The sequence below is a fragment of the Takifugu flavidus genome, chromosome 22 (genome assembly GCF_003711565.1).
Source record: "Takifugu flavidus isolate HTHZ2018 chromosome 22, ASM371156v2, whole genome shotgun sequence".
In the NCBI taxonomy this organism is placed as follows: Eukaryota; Metazoa; Chordata; class Actinopteri; order Tetraodontiformes; family Tetraodontidae; genus Takifugu; species Takifugu flavidus.
Genome location: NC_079541.1, coordinates 7813219 through 7831910, shown reverse-complemented (window position 1 = coordinate 7831910; position 18692 = coordinate 7813219). Strand labels below are relative to the sequence as shown.

Sequence of the window (18692 nt, the reverse complement as noted above, 5' to 3'; positions counted from 1 at the left end):
GACTCTGGGATTTAGGATTTGCCCAATATCTGTGAAGCTCCGACAGAGAGGATGGAACAAAAAAAAACAGCCTGAGGTGGAGGACTTAAAGAAGAATCTCCTGTTTTTGTAGGTGCTGGAGCTTCATCCAGACTCAAGGGGGCAACAGCCTGTAGGCATTCGGTAAGTGAGAGGGTCTAGTTGTCTCAGGGTTGAGGACCAACTTCATCTCTGAAAACTGAGACGCCAAGCTGCTAGACTTAGTTGCCAAGTGGTCTTTTTATGCCTCTTACTATGTGGCACTAGAGAACCTGTCTGACAGGATGTTTGGTCACTGGAGAACCTACAGCGGCACCAGATCCGCTGCTGCCCTTCCACCGCAGACTAGCTAGTCATGTAGCTGCAGTTCACACACTGATCCTCGGTTAGCCCTTGTCATAGGTGTTCCGTGCTCACGTCATCATTTGTCACAGCTCTGACTTTGTCTGACTATTATCACTATAAGCAATCCTGAAATAGAAACAAATTTTACTGAGGTGTTTAAACCGTCAATGCTAAAACCACCCTGGAATGCTACAAGGAGCAAGGTTCTTTACTGTGCTGATGAGTTGGATGGAATAAATTAAAATAAATTCTGCACTATAGTGACAAAGATGCAGATTAAATAGAATTTATCTTCTTGCTCTGCTGCTTGTTTTTTGCATGTCTCTTGTCTGTCTCCATTTTCTTTTATCATAACGTGAAGGGTTACATCGCATATTACAAAATAAATATTGGTTTTAATTCGCCCAAAAAATCTAAAAATATTGCAACTGTACTGTATATTGTAAATAACCCGTCTACAGTTGACAATTATCATGTTTGACCACTAGAGGGGGGACAAAGATCCACAATCTGAGTTCCAGCGTTCGTTTTATTCTTATTTATTTTTAAATATAGTGTTTTAACTACGTTTGTTTTCTTTTTGTTTGTTTTTTAAACAATACACCAAATTTCAATTTAAAACAAATAAAGGGTCGGGAAATAACATGTTTTCCGAAAATGGTTTAACAAGAATTGTTGCTCTGACTGATAAATCAGTACTCAATAATCGGGTGCTTGAAAGACTTTTAAAATAGCTTTGTATAGAATCACATTGTTTTAAATTCGTAGCCTCGTTCTATTTTTTAAATGTAGTTGTTCTGTTCCGTTCTTAATTCATTGATTCTTATTTCCAGGATTCTAATTGGTCACCCCAGCCGTCACTCTCGGCTGGAATCCCGCCATCAGGCCGCACACACCCATTTCCTCACCGGCTTTTAATTTTTCAATATTAGTATTGGCTTCACGCCTTCCGTTTGAGCGCACTGCGCGTGCGTGTGCGTGGCTGCACGCGTGAAAAGGTGATGTCGGGGTGACGATAAGAGCACAGATCGTTTCTGCGCGGGCGCGTGTGTGGTCCGTCTGTACCTATTGGGCGTGTGCCCGCTCATCCCTCCCTGCAGACCGGTGCGTCAGCGTGCATGCGCGCGTCTGTGCACGTACGAGTTGCGCCAGAAGAATCAAATTGTCTTTATGGAAATCTGATTACTTTTATTATCGGGGTGGCTGATGCAGGCAGCGGTCACGCGTGGCTAATCTCTCACTCTGAGCGTGCGTGATTTTCCACGCGCGTCTCCTCCCCTCCCTCCCTCTTCCTCCTCCTCCCTCTACTCCTCCTGCTCCTCAGCGTGGAGGTGCGGGGCCACTGCTAGCTGCTGCTGCGGCACTGAATGGATCTAAAGGGAATGTTTGCGGGTGAAGCCTCGGGCGGCGCGAACGGAGGGAAGTAACCTGGATCCTTTTTCCCGTCTTCACCTTCATCCTCCTCTTCTCACCTGCTCTTCATCACCTGCATCGCAGCGACATGTCAAACTTAAACAAAAGCAAAAAAGACAAAGAAATTCTGGCCGAATACGAGAGTCAGGTTAAAGGTAAGCTGATGGTTTTTATTCTTAATGACACGGTCACACCCACCATTCCTCACCTGTGCACGCGCGTGAAGCGCACGAACGCACACGGTCGCACGCGCGCACCTGTCTGGTAGCACGTTTTGCACTCACACACTGGACTGAGCGTGTGTATCTGCTCTGACACCTCACTGGGAGACGTCAGGATTTCTGGGTTCATCCTGAGTGCTGCATGGCGCCTGAGGGGGGGAGGAGGGGGAGAAGGGTGCATGCATGTGTGTGTCTGCGCGCGCGTGCGTGCGTTTTTTTCTGCAGAGCACCTTCCTCTGTTCAGATGGTGTGGTCTTCACTCTCAGACCCGAGACCAGTTTGTCCACGTCTGTGAATCTTTCCATTGGTATTCCTCTGAGACTGTGTGTGTGTGTGTGCACGTGCGCGCACGCGTCTGGGATCTTCATAGATGACTCTAGAGATGGTGTTGCTAATCTGGGGATGCTTAAGGTGATGATGGCAAACTCATCCCTGAAATTGTGGTTGCCATGACTCCTTTCCTCCTCCTCCTCTTCCGCCCCCTGGCACCATGGTTACCATCGTCTCCGCCACTCTGTGGGACGGCGACAGTTAAAGTCAAATGACCTTTGGCGACCAGTCCTGAACCGGTGATGCTGTGGATCTCCTCACCTGCGAGGTTCAAAATGTCTGACCTTTACCCACGAACGCAGGACTCAGCCCTCCTCTTGCCGCCACATGGCTCCTCACACATTCACTCGCCATCGACGCCCACGCCATCGCCGTCGCCATCCGTGTTTGTCTTCCACAGCTTCTACAGTCATGTGACTTTGAATTTCTATCACAAACCCCCCATGATAATCTCAATTCTGAGCAATTAGGAAGGAGAGACGTGTGTAAGAGTAACACACACATACACGCACACTCATGCAGAGATGGATGTGTGTCTATTGAAATATATTTCTCCTTTGTCGTTCGCCACAGTTGTAAGACAGTCTTCTTCATGAATTTACTGGAAATCACTTTGTGTGTGTGTGTGTGTGTGTGTGTGTGTGTGTGTGGTGTGTGTGTGTGTGTGTGTGGCCCTTGCTGTGGTGTCCTGGCTGCACACGCTCAGGAATGCCCTGTGATGAAATGACCCCTCCGATAGGGCCCCCTCTCCCCGTTTGACCGCCCCCCCCCCCACCTCCTGTACATCTGTAACTATGTGCCTCTAAAGTCTGCCTCCTTGTTCTGGCTCCTGATTGGCTGGATGAGGCAGCATGTGAATGTATACACAGGAGGTGGCTGCTGCCTCCCAGTCCGCGGCGGTGGTGTTGGGGGCTGTTACGCCGGAGTGAGGTGGATCTGATGGTAGCTTGGGAGATTATGCACACTGCTGACGGCACGTATTTTGGCGTGCGGCGCTCACTGAGCGCGCTGCTAACATGGGAGGATCAGTCACACCTCCTCTCTGTGAAGGAGACGAGGGTCGGTTTAATGAGAAAATGCAAATGGGGAGAAAAGCGAAAGGAGGGGCGTCGAGAGGAGACGCTTCCCGCTGCTCAGGTGACTGATGACCTCACACGCCGGAAGTAAGCATTCATATCCTCAAACCTGGTCGTCATGGTGAAAATGAGGCGTCGTTCCCATGGCATCGCCCAGCTAAAGCTTCCTCGCCATAAACGTGCGGCAATGTGTGAATGGATGAATCATCCCAGAGGGAAAAATGAATGGATTCGTCAGCAGCAGTTTAGAGACGCAACAGGAAGGAAGGAAACCAGATTTTGTTTCCATTGAAACCTCATGAATACCGAACAAATGTGAGGTCTTTAATTCATTAATTTAACTCTTCCTGAAATTTACTGTCAGTCTGAATCTGATCCTGAGTCTGCGGGTGGTGAACTGGCTCCGCCCCATTACGTCATCGCTTGTAGGTTGTCCAATGGAAGGACTCGAAACATCATATATGTTGGTGCATTCTGCATTTTTATGCTTAAAACACGTAAAGAAAATGTTGCTGATCTGAGCTGAACTTCATTCAGTCTTTAGTTTCAGTGCAACTCTCGTTGCAAAATTAAACGTTACGACGGGCAAAATAAAAAACCTAGAGCAGATTTTTCATCTTAAGAGTTTCCTCGACAGAGAAGAACGTGAATGAGTGCTGGATCTTCATCGTGCCGTCTCCCTCGTGCTGTAACTGGATTAAAGAGTCTCGTCTCCGAGGTTGTTCCGAGGACACGCGGGCTTCCTGAGCAGACGCCTCCTGACATCAAACGCTCAACGTGCGGAGGATCTTTTCACATTCAGCCATCTGAGCAGCGGAGGTTCGCTGATCAAATCTGGCCCCCTCGGTGAATCCCCCCCACCCTCTTCCCCCATATCAAAGATCTTTATCACGTCCCACAGACAATCTGAGACAGTCTGAGTGGAAATACGCCAATTAAGCTACTCGCTTCTTATTTGAGCAGATAAATTCTGTTCATACCACCTCCCAAAGTCTGTTGTGTTTGTGTTCTTTATCAGTAAAATGTTTTATACGTGTTATTAAAATGTTTGAGATTTTCCACCCAGGGCTCCAAGTGACAATTTCAATTATGTATTGTGAAGTTAAAAATGGAGATCGGATAGAAATCCATCATCAAAGAGTTGTCATTTCTGACGAACCTTTATATGAAGAGTCTCACATCACTTTGTACATTTTAGTGATAAAATATACTTTTACTTCAGCACTTATCGCAACAATCAAGGGCCGCTCTAGTCGACTGCCCCCTTGTGGCCACCACCAGAGCTCTCCCTCCTAAAAAAAGGATGTAAGAAATCCTCTTTAGCTTTTTTTAGGGTTTGAAGACTGTGTTTTCTGCGTTAGTGATTTTTTTTACATATCTGTTATTGATTGAAGCATCCTATAATGTTGAGCACAAAATTTCATTCGCTAAAAGTCATTAGCGAAATAACGACACCTGAATCAGCTACCAGTTCAGCCACAGAACCATAGTCCAGTTGTCCAGCAGCCAATTGGGATCCAGCATTTTTAGCCACGGCGACTCATGACTGAAGTTCAAACATTCTTCTGTATGAAAGTATTGCAGCTCAAGATGAGCTGGCAGCCATTTTAAATTAGCCAGCTAACGACAGGAAGAATCGATACACACAAACTGACGTGGACTTTCATGGAGCTGTGAGATCTATAGAGCATGTGCGCATGCTCGTGTGTGTGTGTGTGAAAGCGCACACACGTGTAGCAAAGCTCTTTTCTTCACCTTCGTCCTCATATGGTTTACCCACAGTGTGTGGTTGCCAAGACAACAGGTAGTGGAGTGGATAGGGTCCCCCAGGGATCGGTGTGCGTGTATTTGTGTGTTAGTCTGTGTGTATGAGCGAAGGAAGGAGAGAGAGGCAGGCTTATTGTGTATTCTATCCTCACTCTCCCTCCTGCTGCAGATAGATCTGCTCTGAAACAGCACAACCAGTGAAGCATGCAGTCAGGCATCACCATGCTGACTGTAGGACTGTGTGTGTGTGTGTGTGTGTGTGTTTGTGTGTTTGTGATACAGGCTAGGGATGTGGTCCAAGGTGACTCCTCTGAGAAAATGGACAGTCTTCATTAGGAATTATAAGGGATTAAAAAGAGGGAGTGAGGGGAGAATGAAGAGGAGGGGCGCTAAACAATCAGCTAATTTAATTGATTAGCACATTAAGCTATTAGAAATAAACGCCCCATCAACTTGGTGCCAATTAACGAGGCAAATGCAATTTTTAGGATCATATGGTTGTGTTGCTGAGAAATTAATTTCCTTCAAATTGTCAGTGAGCAAATAATACTGAGAAGACGAGATTCTAGAAGGTCCGATGGCGTTTTAGATGATTTAGTTGTTTAAACCGTCTCTGATGGAACAGCAACCCTCCAGGTCTCCATCTTGATTCTGGGCCTCCTCTTGTGTAGATGTGCGGACCCAGTTGGTGGAGCAGCAGCGGTGTCTGGAGCAGCAGACGGAGATGCGAGTCCAGCTGCTTCAGGACCTGCAGGACTTCTTCAGGAAGAAGTCCGAGATTGAAACCGAATATTCCAGGAACCTGGAGAAGCTCGCCGAGAGGTTCATGGCCAAAACACGGAGCACGAAAGACCATCAGCAATACAAGTAGGGTTTTGTGTCTGTGTGTGTGTGTGTGTGTGTGTGTGTGTGTGTGTGTGTGTGGTGTGTGTGTGTGTGTGAGTTCATTTATGGTACTAGTTATGTGGGAAATATTCTATTTTTTCTGATTTAGGATCCAATAATGAGGTATAAAATATCCGTCACATGTCACTAAGAATCTACATGTGAGGTGCAGAGGAATCAGATCGGTTGTCATGGTGACGTCCTTCTGTGCCTCCTGCTGCGCCAGCCTTTCTTTATGTGCTTTTTTGTGGCGGTACATCACTTTCACCGGTTAAATTTTAGGCGCATTTATGCTTAACGCTTGAACTTTGTAAATTCGCTGCATGTGAAATGAATTTAACTTTGAAGGCCAATTTATCAGGATATTTGAATCAGGTTTTTGTGATTAAACGTGTAAATGTCAGGACTGAACCTGGCTAATAAAACACCCCTCATCAAGGTTTTCCTCCCTCCAGGAAGGATCAGAACCTTCTCTCTCCTGTCAACTGCTGGTACCTGCTGTTAAACCAGGTCAGTCGTTTGGTTCCTCGAGTTCTTCTTCTGAAGTGAGGGGTGTAAAAAAAAACTGATCTTCATTGATTTCTGTCCAGGTGAGGAGGGAGAGTAAAGACCACGCCACGCTCAGCGACCTTTACCTGAACAACGTCATCAGCCGCCTCACGCACATCAGTGAGGACTCGGCGCGCCTGCTGAAGAGGGTGAGGGGTGTCTCTTCGGTCCCGCCTGCTCATTAACATCTTAATGGTCCTAGTCTGGTTCTGTCCTCCTCCTCTGTCCTGTTTTGCTTTAAATGTTCTCTGGCTGCATGAAAGAGATAAAAGTCCTGTAATTTCCTTCCCTACCAAGAAAAATAGAGTCGTTAATATGTGAAAGCTGCAGTTGGGATTAATCGCAGATAAGCGGGAGAATTAACCCGCGCAGCCAGGCTATCACGAAGACGTCGTTACAAGTTATAGTTCTGCAGCCAATATTTCAGGTAAATGACGGAAATCAGCTAAAAGAGCTGAACAAGCGAGTCCATGGCAGGAATTCTGAGGATGGGCTTAAAATGACCTTTGCAGCGACTCGTCAGTCATCGATCAGGTTCTGTCTGTGTGTCTGGGCAGCAAATAGTATTTTACTGATTTTATTTTTGGTTTCAAAAGAGAAACCAACCAGTCTGTCATCCTGTTTTCATTGTAAAGGACATTATCGGCCCTCCCTGAAGAGGAGCAGCTCATCCACATCCATTGGGTGGTTGCTGTCATGGGGGCCACAGGGCTGTCAGTCACATGACCAGAGCTTTCTGTCTATTATTCATATGCGGAACCAATTAAGGATTAATTAATGCATTTTGCCTCTTTTCCATAACTGCATATTTATTCATGTGCCTGGTTTGACTCGGCATGTTCTGATCTGTAACCGCTGTAAACGCAGCCGAAACATGTCAACAGTAAATATCCGTCCTGCTTCCTGTAAGTACAAGACTTTATTCTAATGAAAAGCAAAGTCAGTGTCCCTCTGAGGTTTGTAGGAGTCTCTCAGAGTTTAGCAAATTAAACACACACACACACACGGACCCCTGCCCGCCTCCAGCTTCAGCTCGCTGTCTTCATTATTAATCTCTCTTCTGGCTCGTCTTTTATTCATGCTAACTAAAGTGCAGCGGCTGCCAGAAGCTATAAACAGTGAGACCTCCATCACATCAGAGAGCTGAGGAGGGATGCCAGGAAGAGAGCCACAGCTTGGGCTGATGGCCCCGCGGCCACGGCGACAGACTCAGCTGATCCGGGTGTCATGGGAACGAGAATCATCCATCCAGGGATTACGCAGTCATTTAGCATAATGTAATATTAATGTGGCAGCGTGGTGCCACATAACTTCTGCCCTGAACTGGAGGGGCTGTTTAATGCATGAGCCACAGATTGAGCAGGAAGCCGAGTTAACTTTTTTTTCCCACATTTATGATTCATTTGTTTGTATGCGGTCATTTATTTATGATGGATGTCTCTTAACCAGTGCGTGACTCTTTTATTTAAAGTATCTGTCCTTAAATAATGAGGAAGCTGAGGGAATTGGAGCTGCACTTCTGCCTGACGTTCACACAGGGACACGAAGATGGCCGACAGTCCCCGCTTTAGATGTTGGACAGGGCAGGAAGAACTTTCCCATTGTTGTTTTATTAAGTTACATTCGAACATTTTCACATGAAATACTGTATTAGCTTTGGCTTTAGCTTTAGCTTTGCAAAAATGTTCACGTGATTTTAACCATCTTTGATACGACTATTCCTTTCTCTCTTTTTCCTGCAGAGTAAAGAGATCATCTGTCAGCTACAGGAGGATCTAATGAAGCTCCTGAACGAGCTTTACACGGTAAACCAACTGAAAACAGGCGGAAACATTGAATGTCTGCAGACACCATGAACACATGAACTCTGAGGTTAATGAGTTTTCTGCTTGTTCAGAAGGAATTCTAAAGTGTAACCACACAAAAACTGGGACAAGCAACAACTCAGAGACACCATCATCATCTCCCCTGCCTCATAGTTAAAGACGGTTTTATTCTGCAGGAGCGTCAGTGGTTTATTTTTAGGTCTTTAAAAGCCGCAGATGAGGACATTGTCTCCAAAACATCTTAAAAGCTTCTGCTCCAAAACCCTGAAAACCAGATTAGAGATGAAACGCGGAGGAGTACAAGTGCAAATCAAATTCTCTGACGTTTTCTGCACAGGTGATGAAGACATATCACATGTATCACGCGGAAACCATCAGCGCCGAAACCAAGCTGAGGGAGGCGGAGCGTCAGGAGGAGCGGGTGAAGGGCGTGTCTGGGGTAGGAGGAGGCGGGGAGCCCGTCTTCAGCCTGCGGATAGAGGAGCGCCACCAGAGACGCAATGCTGCCCGCAAGATGGAGAAGATGAGGGAGAAGGTATGGGAAAGATTTGGACACTTCTGATCGACTTCCAACAGAATCAGAATAGAATAACGATTTCACCTTTCTTTGTCTGTTGTTTCAGAGAAAAGCAAAGTACTCGGAGAACAAACTGAAGACTCTTAAAGCCAGGAACGAGTATCTGCTGACCCTGGAGGCCACCAATGCCTCCGTCTTCAAGTACTACATCCATGACCTGCCCGATATCATTGACGTGAGTAGCGCTCTTGGGAGTCACGTTTAAAAGGGGAAAAAAGCCACAGAAAGCCCCAACTTAAATAAAATCGGGCGTAATGGTGAGTGTGAAGTGAAGAAAACAGCGAGGGGTCCCAGATGAGCAATTATCACTTCTGGCTGCATCTTTTGGTGCTAAACTGTTGTGAAATTACAGCCGCTGAACAATCAATTCCCACCGGTGACGTTTCAGGACTCATAACACTTATGAGCTTTTATTACGGGTGGTAAACTACAACTCCCAGGGTGCACTTCAGCAGCAGTCAGGGGGCTTAAAAATGACAGTTTTATAGGGAAAGAGAGTGCAAACGTGTTGTTCTGGTCATAAATTTAATAAAAAACAGTTTGAGAAACAACACCCAGCAGAAGATGCTTGTAGGTATTTAGCCATGAGGAATAAAAACTGCTCCTGTGGAAATGATGCTTAATAACTGAAGTTTAACCCTTCATGTCAGTGCTGTGACTTAGGGTACCACTCCAGTCTGAGCCGAGCTCTGAGGACCTACCTATCAGCCGAGCTGAGCCTTGAAGCCTCCAGGAGGGCGGGTCTGGAGGTGCTGGAGGGGGCTGTGGAGGGCCTGGACCCAGCCCGAGACAGGCAGCGTCTCCTGGGCCTCTATCCCACTGCCTTTTGTCCACCACAGCGCTTCGGCTTCCAGGCCCACATGGGCGATGCGGTCAGTGTCAATGCAAACGCTTTTCTGTGACCTTTTTCTTCTGTCATTTCATTTAAACTGTTTTTGTGCCTTTCAAAAGGGATTGAGTGCGTCTGGACATTTATAAATGTTAGACTGTCATTAATTATCATCTTGTTTTCCTCCACTTGCTGTCAGGTGACCCAGATTATCTCCCAGCAGCAGGTCCAGGCTGAGCTCACCCTCCGCCTCACTCAGCTCCAGACCCGACTGGCATCTCTCAAGATTGAGAACGAAGAGGTTAGACAAGATAAAACACGAAAATGTTCACGATAATGTGGCTAAACTGTGCTAGCAAACAAAAATTCACTTTTATGTGAGATTTGGAATTGAGAGCAAAATGATTCCAGTCTAACTTTGAATCAATTATAATGAATTTTTGTATTCAGAGCTTTGTGAATGGAACCTTTTGCAAGGACTTGTTTTATTGGCTGCTTCACTGCTTCATCCCATATTGCCCTTTCACCAATGAGCTGACAGCACACTCACACACACATACACACACACATGTAGGATGATAGAGAATCTGGCTCATTTTGTTGGTCCAGGTGCTGTGAAAAAGATATCGTTTGCCTTCAGTTTGCCTTTGATCAGTAACCTAACTACACCTCAGAGGAAAAAAATAAAATGGCTACAAAAATACAGGTTTGAGCAGGAAAAGGATCATGTGGCTGGAAAGAATGGACAATCATGTGCATAAAGTGCACTGCACTGCATGTGGAGACACTTTTTCTGTAGCCCACGGTGGACTGTTCGACGTGATACGGCATGTTTCTAATGGTGGACTTCCTGTTGGCACTTAAAATCACAGACCTGTTCGACTTTCTATTGTTGTCTATTATTATTTCATGCTATTTTAAGCTAATCAGGAATGAGTTATTTTGCACTGAATGAATTTGCATCCAATCACATTCAAACTAGAGTCACTGGTTTAAAAAAATGATTCACGCATACAAAAAGGTTAAAAAAAAAGTTCATCATGCTAGTAGGGGTGCAGATGATTCATCCACTTATTTATATTTCCAGTGAGTTTAAAAACACAACTGGTTCACCACAGTCTCCAAAAGCCTCCAATGTTTTTCTGACACTCACAAACTTTCCTGTAAATGATGCTAATTTATGCTGTTTTAATGGGGTGATAATGCAGCAGATGTAGACTCTAAAAATAAATGGGTTTCATCTAACGGCGCCTCCACTGCAACCTGTGCTCGTCTTGCAGCGTGCACAGAGGGCATCTGTAACTGACCTGAAGGGCAGAAACATGCTGAAGGGCCATAGATCCATGAGCTGCGTGTCTCAGCAGCTTCTGTACACACACACACACACACACACAAGTGCAGCCCGCACTCTAAATTCATTGTTGAAGAAGTTATAATGATCCAGGCAGCATCACACACTAATGAAATTTATTGACTGGTTCATTTTTTAAAAGTTTCGACTTCAACCCTTGTTTAATGTGGAGAAACCATTTCACCCATCTGCTTCCTGTCCCACCTGCAGGTGAAGAAGACCTGGGGCGCCACCCTAACCACCCTGCAGGACATGACGGTGTTGGACGACTGCGACGTCTCACAGAGCTTCACCCACAGTCCCTCCTCCGAGTCGGTCAAGTCCAGTGTTTCCGACGGTTACTTGAACAAGCCAAGTCTCGCCAAGAGACGAGCCAATCAGCAGGAGACGGAGCTTTTCTACTTCAATGTGAGAAACGTTGACACGAGCCGGCAGATGGGTGTGGCCTGCAGACATAAACACACCCACTTGTGATGTCATCAAAATTGAACTATCAAACATACTTGAGCTGATTTCAATGACACGAACGTCGTGATTTTGACCGCTTTGTACAAGCGCCCCCTGTCGGACTGACTCGCCGTCTGTTTTTGCATTGTTGCTCCTCAGAAATTTAGCGAGTATCTCGAAGGCAGTAATCTCATTTCCAAACTTCAGGCCAAACATGACATCCTGAAGAAAGCGCTAGCCGAGGGTGAGATATACGACATTTTGTGCTTTACGCCTGATTACAAAGGCCGTTCTTATCTTTACCCTCTTCCTTGTTCTCTCCCAGGATATAAGGCTGAGCTGCTGACTACCAGGTATGATTTCACCTTGCTCCGCCTGTTTTTCATCCCCACTTTAATAACAAGTGTTTCCTCACCTCTCGCCACCTCAATTTGCGCCGTAACTCTCTCGTCTCTGTGCTCATTTCAGCCGTGGGCGGAAGAACTCCCACAGCAAGCACCAGGTAGATTTCATCTCCTGACTATTTTTGTCACTCTCACGGCTCCAAACCTGAGAGTCAGACGTGTTGCAGCGAAAAGTTTCGCCTCAAAAATGTGGTTGCAGAAGCAGAACTCGGCTGTATTTGTGTGATTACAGGATTCAACCAAAGCCATACCATTGCTGGTGGAGAGCTGCATCCGCTACATCAACTTACACGGTGAGTTTCAGCGTTCAGATTTATGTGGAGATAAACGCCTGTATTCATAATATGAATCTTTTCTCCCCAGGTCTTCAGCACCAGGGTATTTTCAGGGTGTCCGGATCGCAGGTGGAGGTCAACGACATCAAGAACTCCTTTGAGAGAGGTGAGCCAGCCACCTGAAGGTCACATGACCAACTAATCGGGGCGGGTGGGGACGTGGCTTATTCTGCTTTGTTCCATTTAAGGTAATGACCCACTGATTGATGAGGAGAGCAACCAGGACATCAACTCAGTGGCCGGAGTGTTGAAGCTTTACTTCAGAGGATTGGAGAACCCTCTGTTTCCAAAAGAACGCTTCAATGACCTCATTTCCTGTGTCCGTAAGTACCTGTGATGGTGTCTGTTAATGTATCTGACCTCCACCTTTGCTACAGTCCTGGCTTCCTCTACTGTCAATCTCTACTTTTTAATTTGTTATACTTGAAGCAATAATTCCTGACTGCTAATGTTTATATCGTTACCGTGGGGGCGTCTCGCTCTCTTTGTTTTTAGTCTGGGACTCGTCTTCCTCACAGCTGAAATATGAAACCAGCTGCTCTTCTTTTTCTCGCCGCTGCCACAGGGATCGAGAACATGTACGAGAGGGCGCAGTGTATCCGCAAAATCCTGCTGGGCGTCCCCAGGGCAACTCTGGTGGTGATGCGCTACCTGTTCGCCTTCCTCAACCAGTGAGTCAGCATCAGAGGACTCCCTCGCCATCAATCATCGCGTCCATCGCTATGTTGTCACATAACGCAGTTTTACAGCTGCTCTCGAGGTGAAGTGAGCACTTAAAATGCTGCTGGAATCATACGCACAGCCTCTCAGACAGACTGAGGGAGCTGCTCTTGATGTAGCAGCAGAATCTGTTACCAGATCAATGGCGTTTATATAAAGCTCCTCCTCCTAGAAAAAAGCATGAATGAAGGCACAAATAAAGACATCATTAAATTAAGGTTTTCTTTACATACATAATCTCCTCTGTGAAGAAAACATTGTTAAGTACAGACTACACCTCATAATATCACCATCGTCCAACCCTCAGGAACTTCATTCCTTTATTACAATACATTTAATATGGAGTTCTGCAGGGATCGCTTTTAGCTCCACTTCTTTACTTGTATGGCCATGCACAAGGCTTCTTCCTGTGAAACGTTTTACTGCTCTGGGTCAGGCTCTGGGGTTCTATAGGACATCCAGGGATAGTAAGAGATTCCATGTAAATTCAAACTCATCTCCTAGGAGACTTGTTTCCACCTATGCATTCCAAAAAGCTCCAACTCAACTACTGCATAGCTTACATCACATATACAGTATGTTTTTCTTCTTCGCATTTGTACGGCCGGCATCTGCTGTTGTTTAAACCTGACTTGAACCTGAGCCCAGCTCACTCGCAGTTGTGCTGACGCTGTCCTCCCCCCAGTCTCTCACAGTACAGCGACGAGAACATGATGGATGCTGGGAACCTGGCCATCGTGTTCGGCCCCACCCTCCTGCCCACGCCAGAGACGCTCGACCAGGTGGCGTGTCAGGCCCATGTGAACGAGGTCATCAAGACGGTCATCCTGAACCATGACAACATCTTCCCAGACACGAAGGAGCTGCCGGGGCCTGTTTATGAGAAGTGCATGACTGGAGACCAGTACTGGTGAGACCGGACATGCACATTTTTATGTCATGACTTTCATCCAAATAATAGAATTATTTCCACTTTTAATCGAGATGGGTCATCAACTTAAAATTATTAGTTAACAAGAAATGAATGTTTTTTTTCTGTTGGGTTTACACCAGTAGTTGACAATTTGTCTTCATTCAAGACCTTTTCTGGTATGGACCTTCTATATTATCATTAATTTGAGGAAATTGAATGTTATAAATATTACATAAAGTTAATGCTAATGAGCAGCTAATGGGCAGCTAATGGTAACTGTATGTCCTGGTAGTCACATGACCTCAGACTGTGATTGGCAGCGTTGTCTCCATCTGCGCTATCACCCCTCCCGACTCGTCCCTTTGTTTCCTTGATGAATGGATTGCATTCTGATGCATTCTTCCTCCACCCTCCTGTCATTCCTTCCACAGCGAGAGTCCGTTCAGCGAGCCTGGGGCGTTGGAGGAAGCCGAGCCCGATGGCGGCACAGAGACCCAGACCAGCGATGAGGGTATGTGTGACCCGCCTGACCTTCACACAATCGCCCACACTCCAATCCTTGGCGGAGAGGCGTTGCTACGGCAACAGCAACCATGGAGACATCTCCACCGTCCATCCCGCCCTTCTCCACACCACCCATATCCCTTCTGTGCAATTTCTCGAAAATATCCCGCACCATCATGTGATTGGTTGAGCTGTGGGAGGAGCAAAGCTGATTGACAGGTTCAGGTTGAACTCTCTCTCTCTCTCTCTCTCTCTCTCTCTCTCTCTCTCTCTCTCTCTCTCTCTCATCTGCCCCGCGCCCCCTCCCCCTCATCTCTCTCCAACAGAGGGTGAGGCGGTAGAGGCAGTGGCAAGATTTGACTATGTGGGCCGGTCGGGCCGTGAGCTGTCCTTCAAGAAGGGAGCGTCGCTGCAGCTCTACCAGCGCGCGTCACATGACTGGTGGGAGGGGCGTCTCAATGGCAACCACGGCCTGGTGCCGCATCAGTACATCGTGGTGAAGGACAGGCGAGTACACGGACTGTTGTTACTGACAGTATGTGTGTCCCAGTTCTACAGAACAAAACTACAAATGTCTCAAATTAGATGATTTAAATATGTCATACAGCAGCGAAGTGATTGAATATCAGACTGTGGCCAGGCGGATCCACTGGGGAGCTGTGGTGATTGATGAGAGGATTTGTTGTGGACTGATTTGAAGAGCCAGTTTATTACCAGCCATACTGAGCGGAGGGCCTCTAGTGGCAGGATATTGATCAGTAAATTGGTGTTTGACAGCCGTCGCTGCTTCAGTTGTCTCAGAGTGACTTTTGTCCTGATTGAGGGTCTGTTGGCGTGTTTAGGGCCGACGCCATGTCAGACACGCTCAGTCAGAAAGCCGACAGTGACGGAGGAAGCAGCAGTACTGACGATAAGAGGTCCAGGAGCGAACTGAGCTCCCCCACTGACATCAGACCCCCAGAGACCTACAACAGGTCTGTCATGTAAGACACTTTTTATTATCTCCAGAGCATCCAGCCTGAAAACAACTGGTTTAAAGCTGGTTTAGTCTGATTAACTCCTCATTAATCACAGTAAACCTGACACTAGTCTTTCTACTTCCTGTTTACAGCCACAGGAGGAAGCGGACTGATGGCTTGTTCCGCCGCCCCCTTGGCCGCTCGAATGACAGTCACTGCCATGGCAACGGGGGTGTGATGGAGCGAAGTTCCCCTCCGGTGACAGGTCACTTTAGTCCCAGAGAGCTGCTGTTGGGAAGGGGTCAAGGTTTGACCCCGCCCCTCGACAGTCCGGAGCGCCGACGCCGCTCAGCGGCCGCAGTGACCATGACCGTGAGTCGGCACGAATCACTGCGGAGGCCGGAGGACACGCCCATCAGGCGCTCGAGCAGTGGGCAGCACGGCTTTGGTGAATCCCATCGGTCCAGAATGCTGGACGCTGACACGCTGGCTCAGGTAAGAAACAGGCCTCATTCAGAGTTCTGGCTGAAGCTAGATTACCATGGTGACTGTGTTGTCACCTCGTGTGACTGTTAAATCTTAAGTGTGAAACATTAACTGACATTTCCTCTGAGAGGAATAATTCATGTCCCGGTCAGAGAGATGTAAACGTGTCGTAAAGACGGTGGTCTCTGGCCCTGCAGGACATTGAGGAGACAGTGACCGTGGCTCTGGGAGAACTGAGGCAGCTGGAGCGGCAGGGCTGCCGGCCAGCTCCAGACGTGGTTCTCGACACTCTGGACCAGGTAAAAAATGGTCCCATCACCACCTGCTCCTCAGAATCACCAAGCCCCCACAGCACCCCCAGCACTCCAGGAACCCCCGGTACGCCCGGCACACCTGGAACTCCTGGCACTCCTGGCACACCGAGCCCCCTGAGCCCTATGAGCCCCATGAGCCCCCTCCCAGGGCCTCCACCTGGACCTCCCAGACCAGCCAATCCTTCCCCTGACACCCTGGGCTCCTTCAAGCCAGTGGCCGCCACCACCAATCGCATCGTGGCTCCGCTGCGGCCCCCGGCACTCAGGCCCAAACCTGTCGTCCCTCCCAAGAGCAGCACCCCTCCCCTCCCACCGCCACTGGACAAATCCTGCACCATGTGAGCCAAACCAGGCCGGAAGGGAACGGCCGAATCAGGCCAACCCAGGCCAAAACCGGGCAAGAAGAGGAGATCAGGGTACAGCGAAATGTTAATAATCCCCTTGAGGATAGGAGGAAAGATTCAATGTAGTAATAACATAATATATGATATGCCATGGTATTTCTGTGTCGTCAGGTTGGTGTTTACTCTCTTGGTGTGTAGGAGTTAATTTCTCCATGTATCGAAGCATTTATCAAAGGTTAGCTAAAAATGAAGCGCGGGGACAAGTTCAACTCCGCTAAAGATGTAGTTTTTAGTGACGTGAATGTTGGCTGCTGTATCCCCTCTTGAGACTATTCGGGATGACTTTCGGAGTGATTTTATTTATATTCGTTTTTTTCCCAGCTGCTAAAACAAACAAAAACTCACTACACCTTGAAACCACAAAAGCCTCTTGAGGTCTTTGGTGATGCCAAAACTCACTTTGTGTTGAACAACATCCAGCTATTTAATGAATGTTTCCAGTATTTAACGACTGTTCTGCCATCTATTGAATGTTCGATGGGTTGCTGTGGCAACGCACTTAACTTTTTAAACAGCCATTTTGTGTTTTTTCAAAGGGGGATGGGAGGGACTATGAACAGGGTGAAATGGGTGGGGCTTAAACAGGACCTCTTTTCTGGGATGAGGGTGGGTGGGCTTGTGTGTCTGTGTGTGCGCGTGTGTGTGTGTGTGAAAGATATTAATATACCTGTAAATATCAATTGTGAATATTTGAAATGTTTTAATTTCAAACATACAACAACAAACAACAACTCGTCTGTGAATAATCTAAGGATTAACCTTAAGAACCTGTCCCAGTCTTCATTTGGACCTATTTCACCTGTAACGATTACCATCACTTTTACCAATCTTTTAAATCTTGTCCTGATTCATTCATGAGTTTTTGTGATCTGGATGAAATATTGATCGAATAATCCAGGAAATATCATCATTGATAAGAAAAAAAACAGACAATATGAGTGAATTAGTCCATAAAAAATCGAAGCTGAAGCTAAGCAGAACTATTGAGTACTCGAAGGGCTTGCCCAAAGTTCCTGCACCAAATTTAGATTCATTCTGGATTTAGCAACATATTCAGCCATTTTAATTTCATGTGATGTCCGTTTATTCTTTAAACTATTGGGAATGTTAAATATTGATTGTTAAATGTGCGTGTGTGTGCGTGTGTGCGTGCATGCATTGTCAGTCCTGCTTGCTCATAAATGCAAAAGCACCAGTGTAGTGATAGATTATTGATAATTCATGCTTGCCTACATGTGCACACACAAGTGCAGGTTGGGGAGTGCAAAAAACTTGACACTTTTCTGTGTGTGTGTGTTTGTGCGTGTGTGCACGAGTGTGTGGTACTAGTTTACCTGCTTGTTAAGTCACTAGTGGTTAAATAAATTCACAATAAGCTAACAGGGTGGGGCTCTTGTGTGAGACGCCCCCTAAAACAAACACTTGAATAGCACACTGAATGTGGCCTCAAACCAGGCTGGTAACTGTGTGTGTGTGTGCGCGCGTGTGTGCTCATGAGTGTGTGTTTAGGTGAAAGTGCCTTTTTTTTTAATCCTTGTCTGTTTTAAGGGGGAGTAGTGGAGCCACTCACGCATGTCCTGGTTGAAGAGCAGCAGCACTATGAATGAAATAATCCTGAAGTCTTTGTTAGCTGGACAGAAATCTTACCATTTTTCTCATTGTGACATTGCACCTTGATGTATAGGATCATGTAATGGGCATGTAGCATCATGACATTGGTGCATTTGAACTCAAAGGGAGGTATTTCTTTGAATAATAAGATGATTTTTTTTTTGTCTGTTCATGTTGCTGTATTTCCAACTGGAGCTTCCTGAAGATGAGCTCATATAGCCAAATGAATTGTATCAATGTGTTGTATTTATATTATAAATAAATCTGAATAAATTAGCATCCAGGTCATTAGCTGTTAACACTTCTTTTGATTTTTTGTCCTGCGTTTATTTATTTATTTTTTCCCATTTGGATTGTTTTTGTCAAAGTGCTCACTTTGATTTAGGTCAGAAATCACAAATCAGTGAC

General features: G+C 46.4%; 1 protein-coding gene across 2 annotated transcripts; it reads left to right on the top strand.

The window, feature by feature from the left end:
• Positions 1 to 1265: 1265 nt before the first annotated feature.
• Positions 1266 to 18583, top strand: LOC130519195 (SLIT-ROBO Rho GTPase-activating protein 1-like). 2 transcript variants are annotated; one of them, XM_057022385.1, is made up of 23 exons: positions 1266 to 1931; positions 5842 to 6037; positions 6511 to 6565; positions 6646 to 6753; positions 8347 to 8409; positions 8768 to 8965; positions 9054 to 9182; positions 9658 to 9879; positions 10036 to 10137; positions 11398 to 11595; positions 11794 to 11878; positions 11960 to 11987; positions 12103 to 12136; positions 12271 to 12331; positions 12402 to 12479; positions 12562 to 12696; positions 12939 to 13044; positions 13779 to 14003; positions 14438 to 14517; positions 14837 to 15017; positions 15353 to 15484; positions 15622 to 15964; positions 16153 to 18583. In XM_057022385.1, exons 1-23 carry the CDS (start codon positions 1865 to 1867, stop codon positions 16609 to 16611), a joined length of 3285 nt encoding a protein of 1094 aa, XP_056878365.1. In that variant the 5' UTR covers positions 1266 to 1864; the 3' UTR covers positions 16612 to 18583. The 2 variants fall into 2 exon arrangements, with proteins under 2 accessions (XP_056878365.1, XP_056878364.1); XM_057022384.1 differs by having other exon boundaries at positions 1267 to 1931; positions 15353 to 15493.
• Positions 18584 to 18692: the final 109 nt, after the last annotated feature.

What these genes read in the sequence shown, in the direction of transcription:
- LOC130519195 (XM_057022384.1), top strand. Translation starts at nt 1,865, where the DNA reads ATGTCAAACTTAAACAAAAGCAAAAAAGACAAAGAAATTCTGGCCGAA. An exon ending in TACATCGTGGTGAAGGACAG is followed by an intron (nt 15,018 to 15,352) that starts GCGAGTACACGG and finishes TGGCGTGTTTAG; the next exon opens with GGCCGACGCCATGTCAGACA. An exon ending in ACCTACAACAGGTCTGTCAT is followed by an intron (nt 15,494 to 15,621) that starts GTAAGACACTTT and finishes TCCTGTTTACAG; the next exon opens with CCACAGGAGGAAGCGGACTG.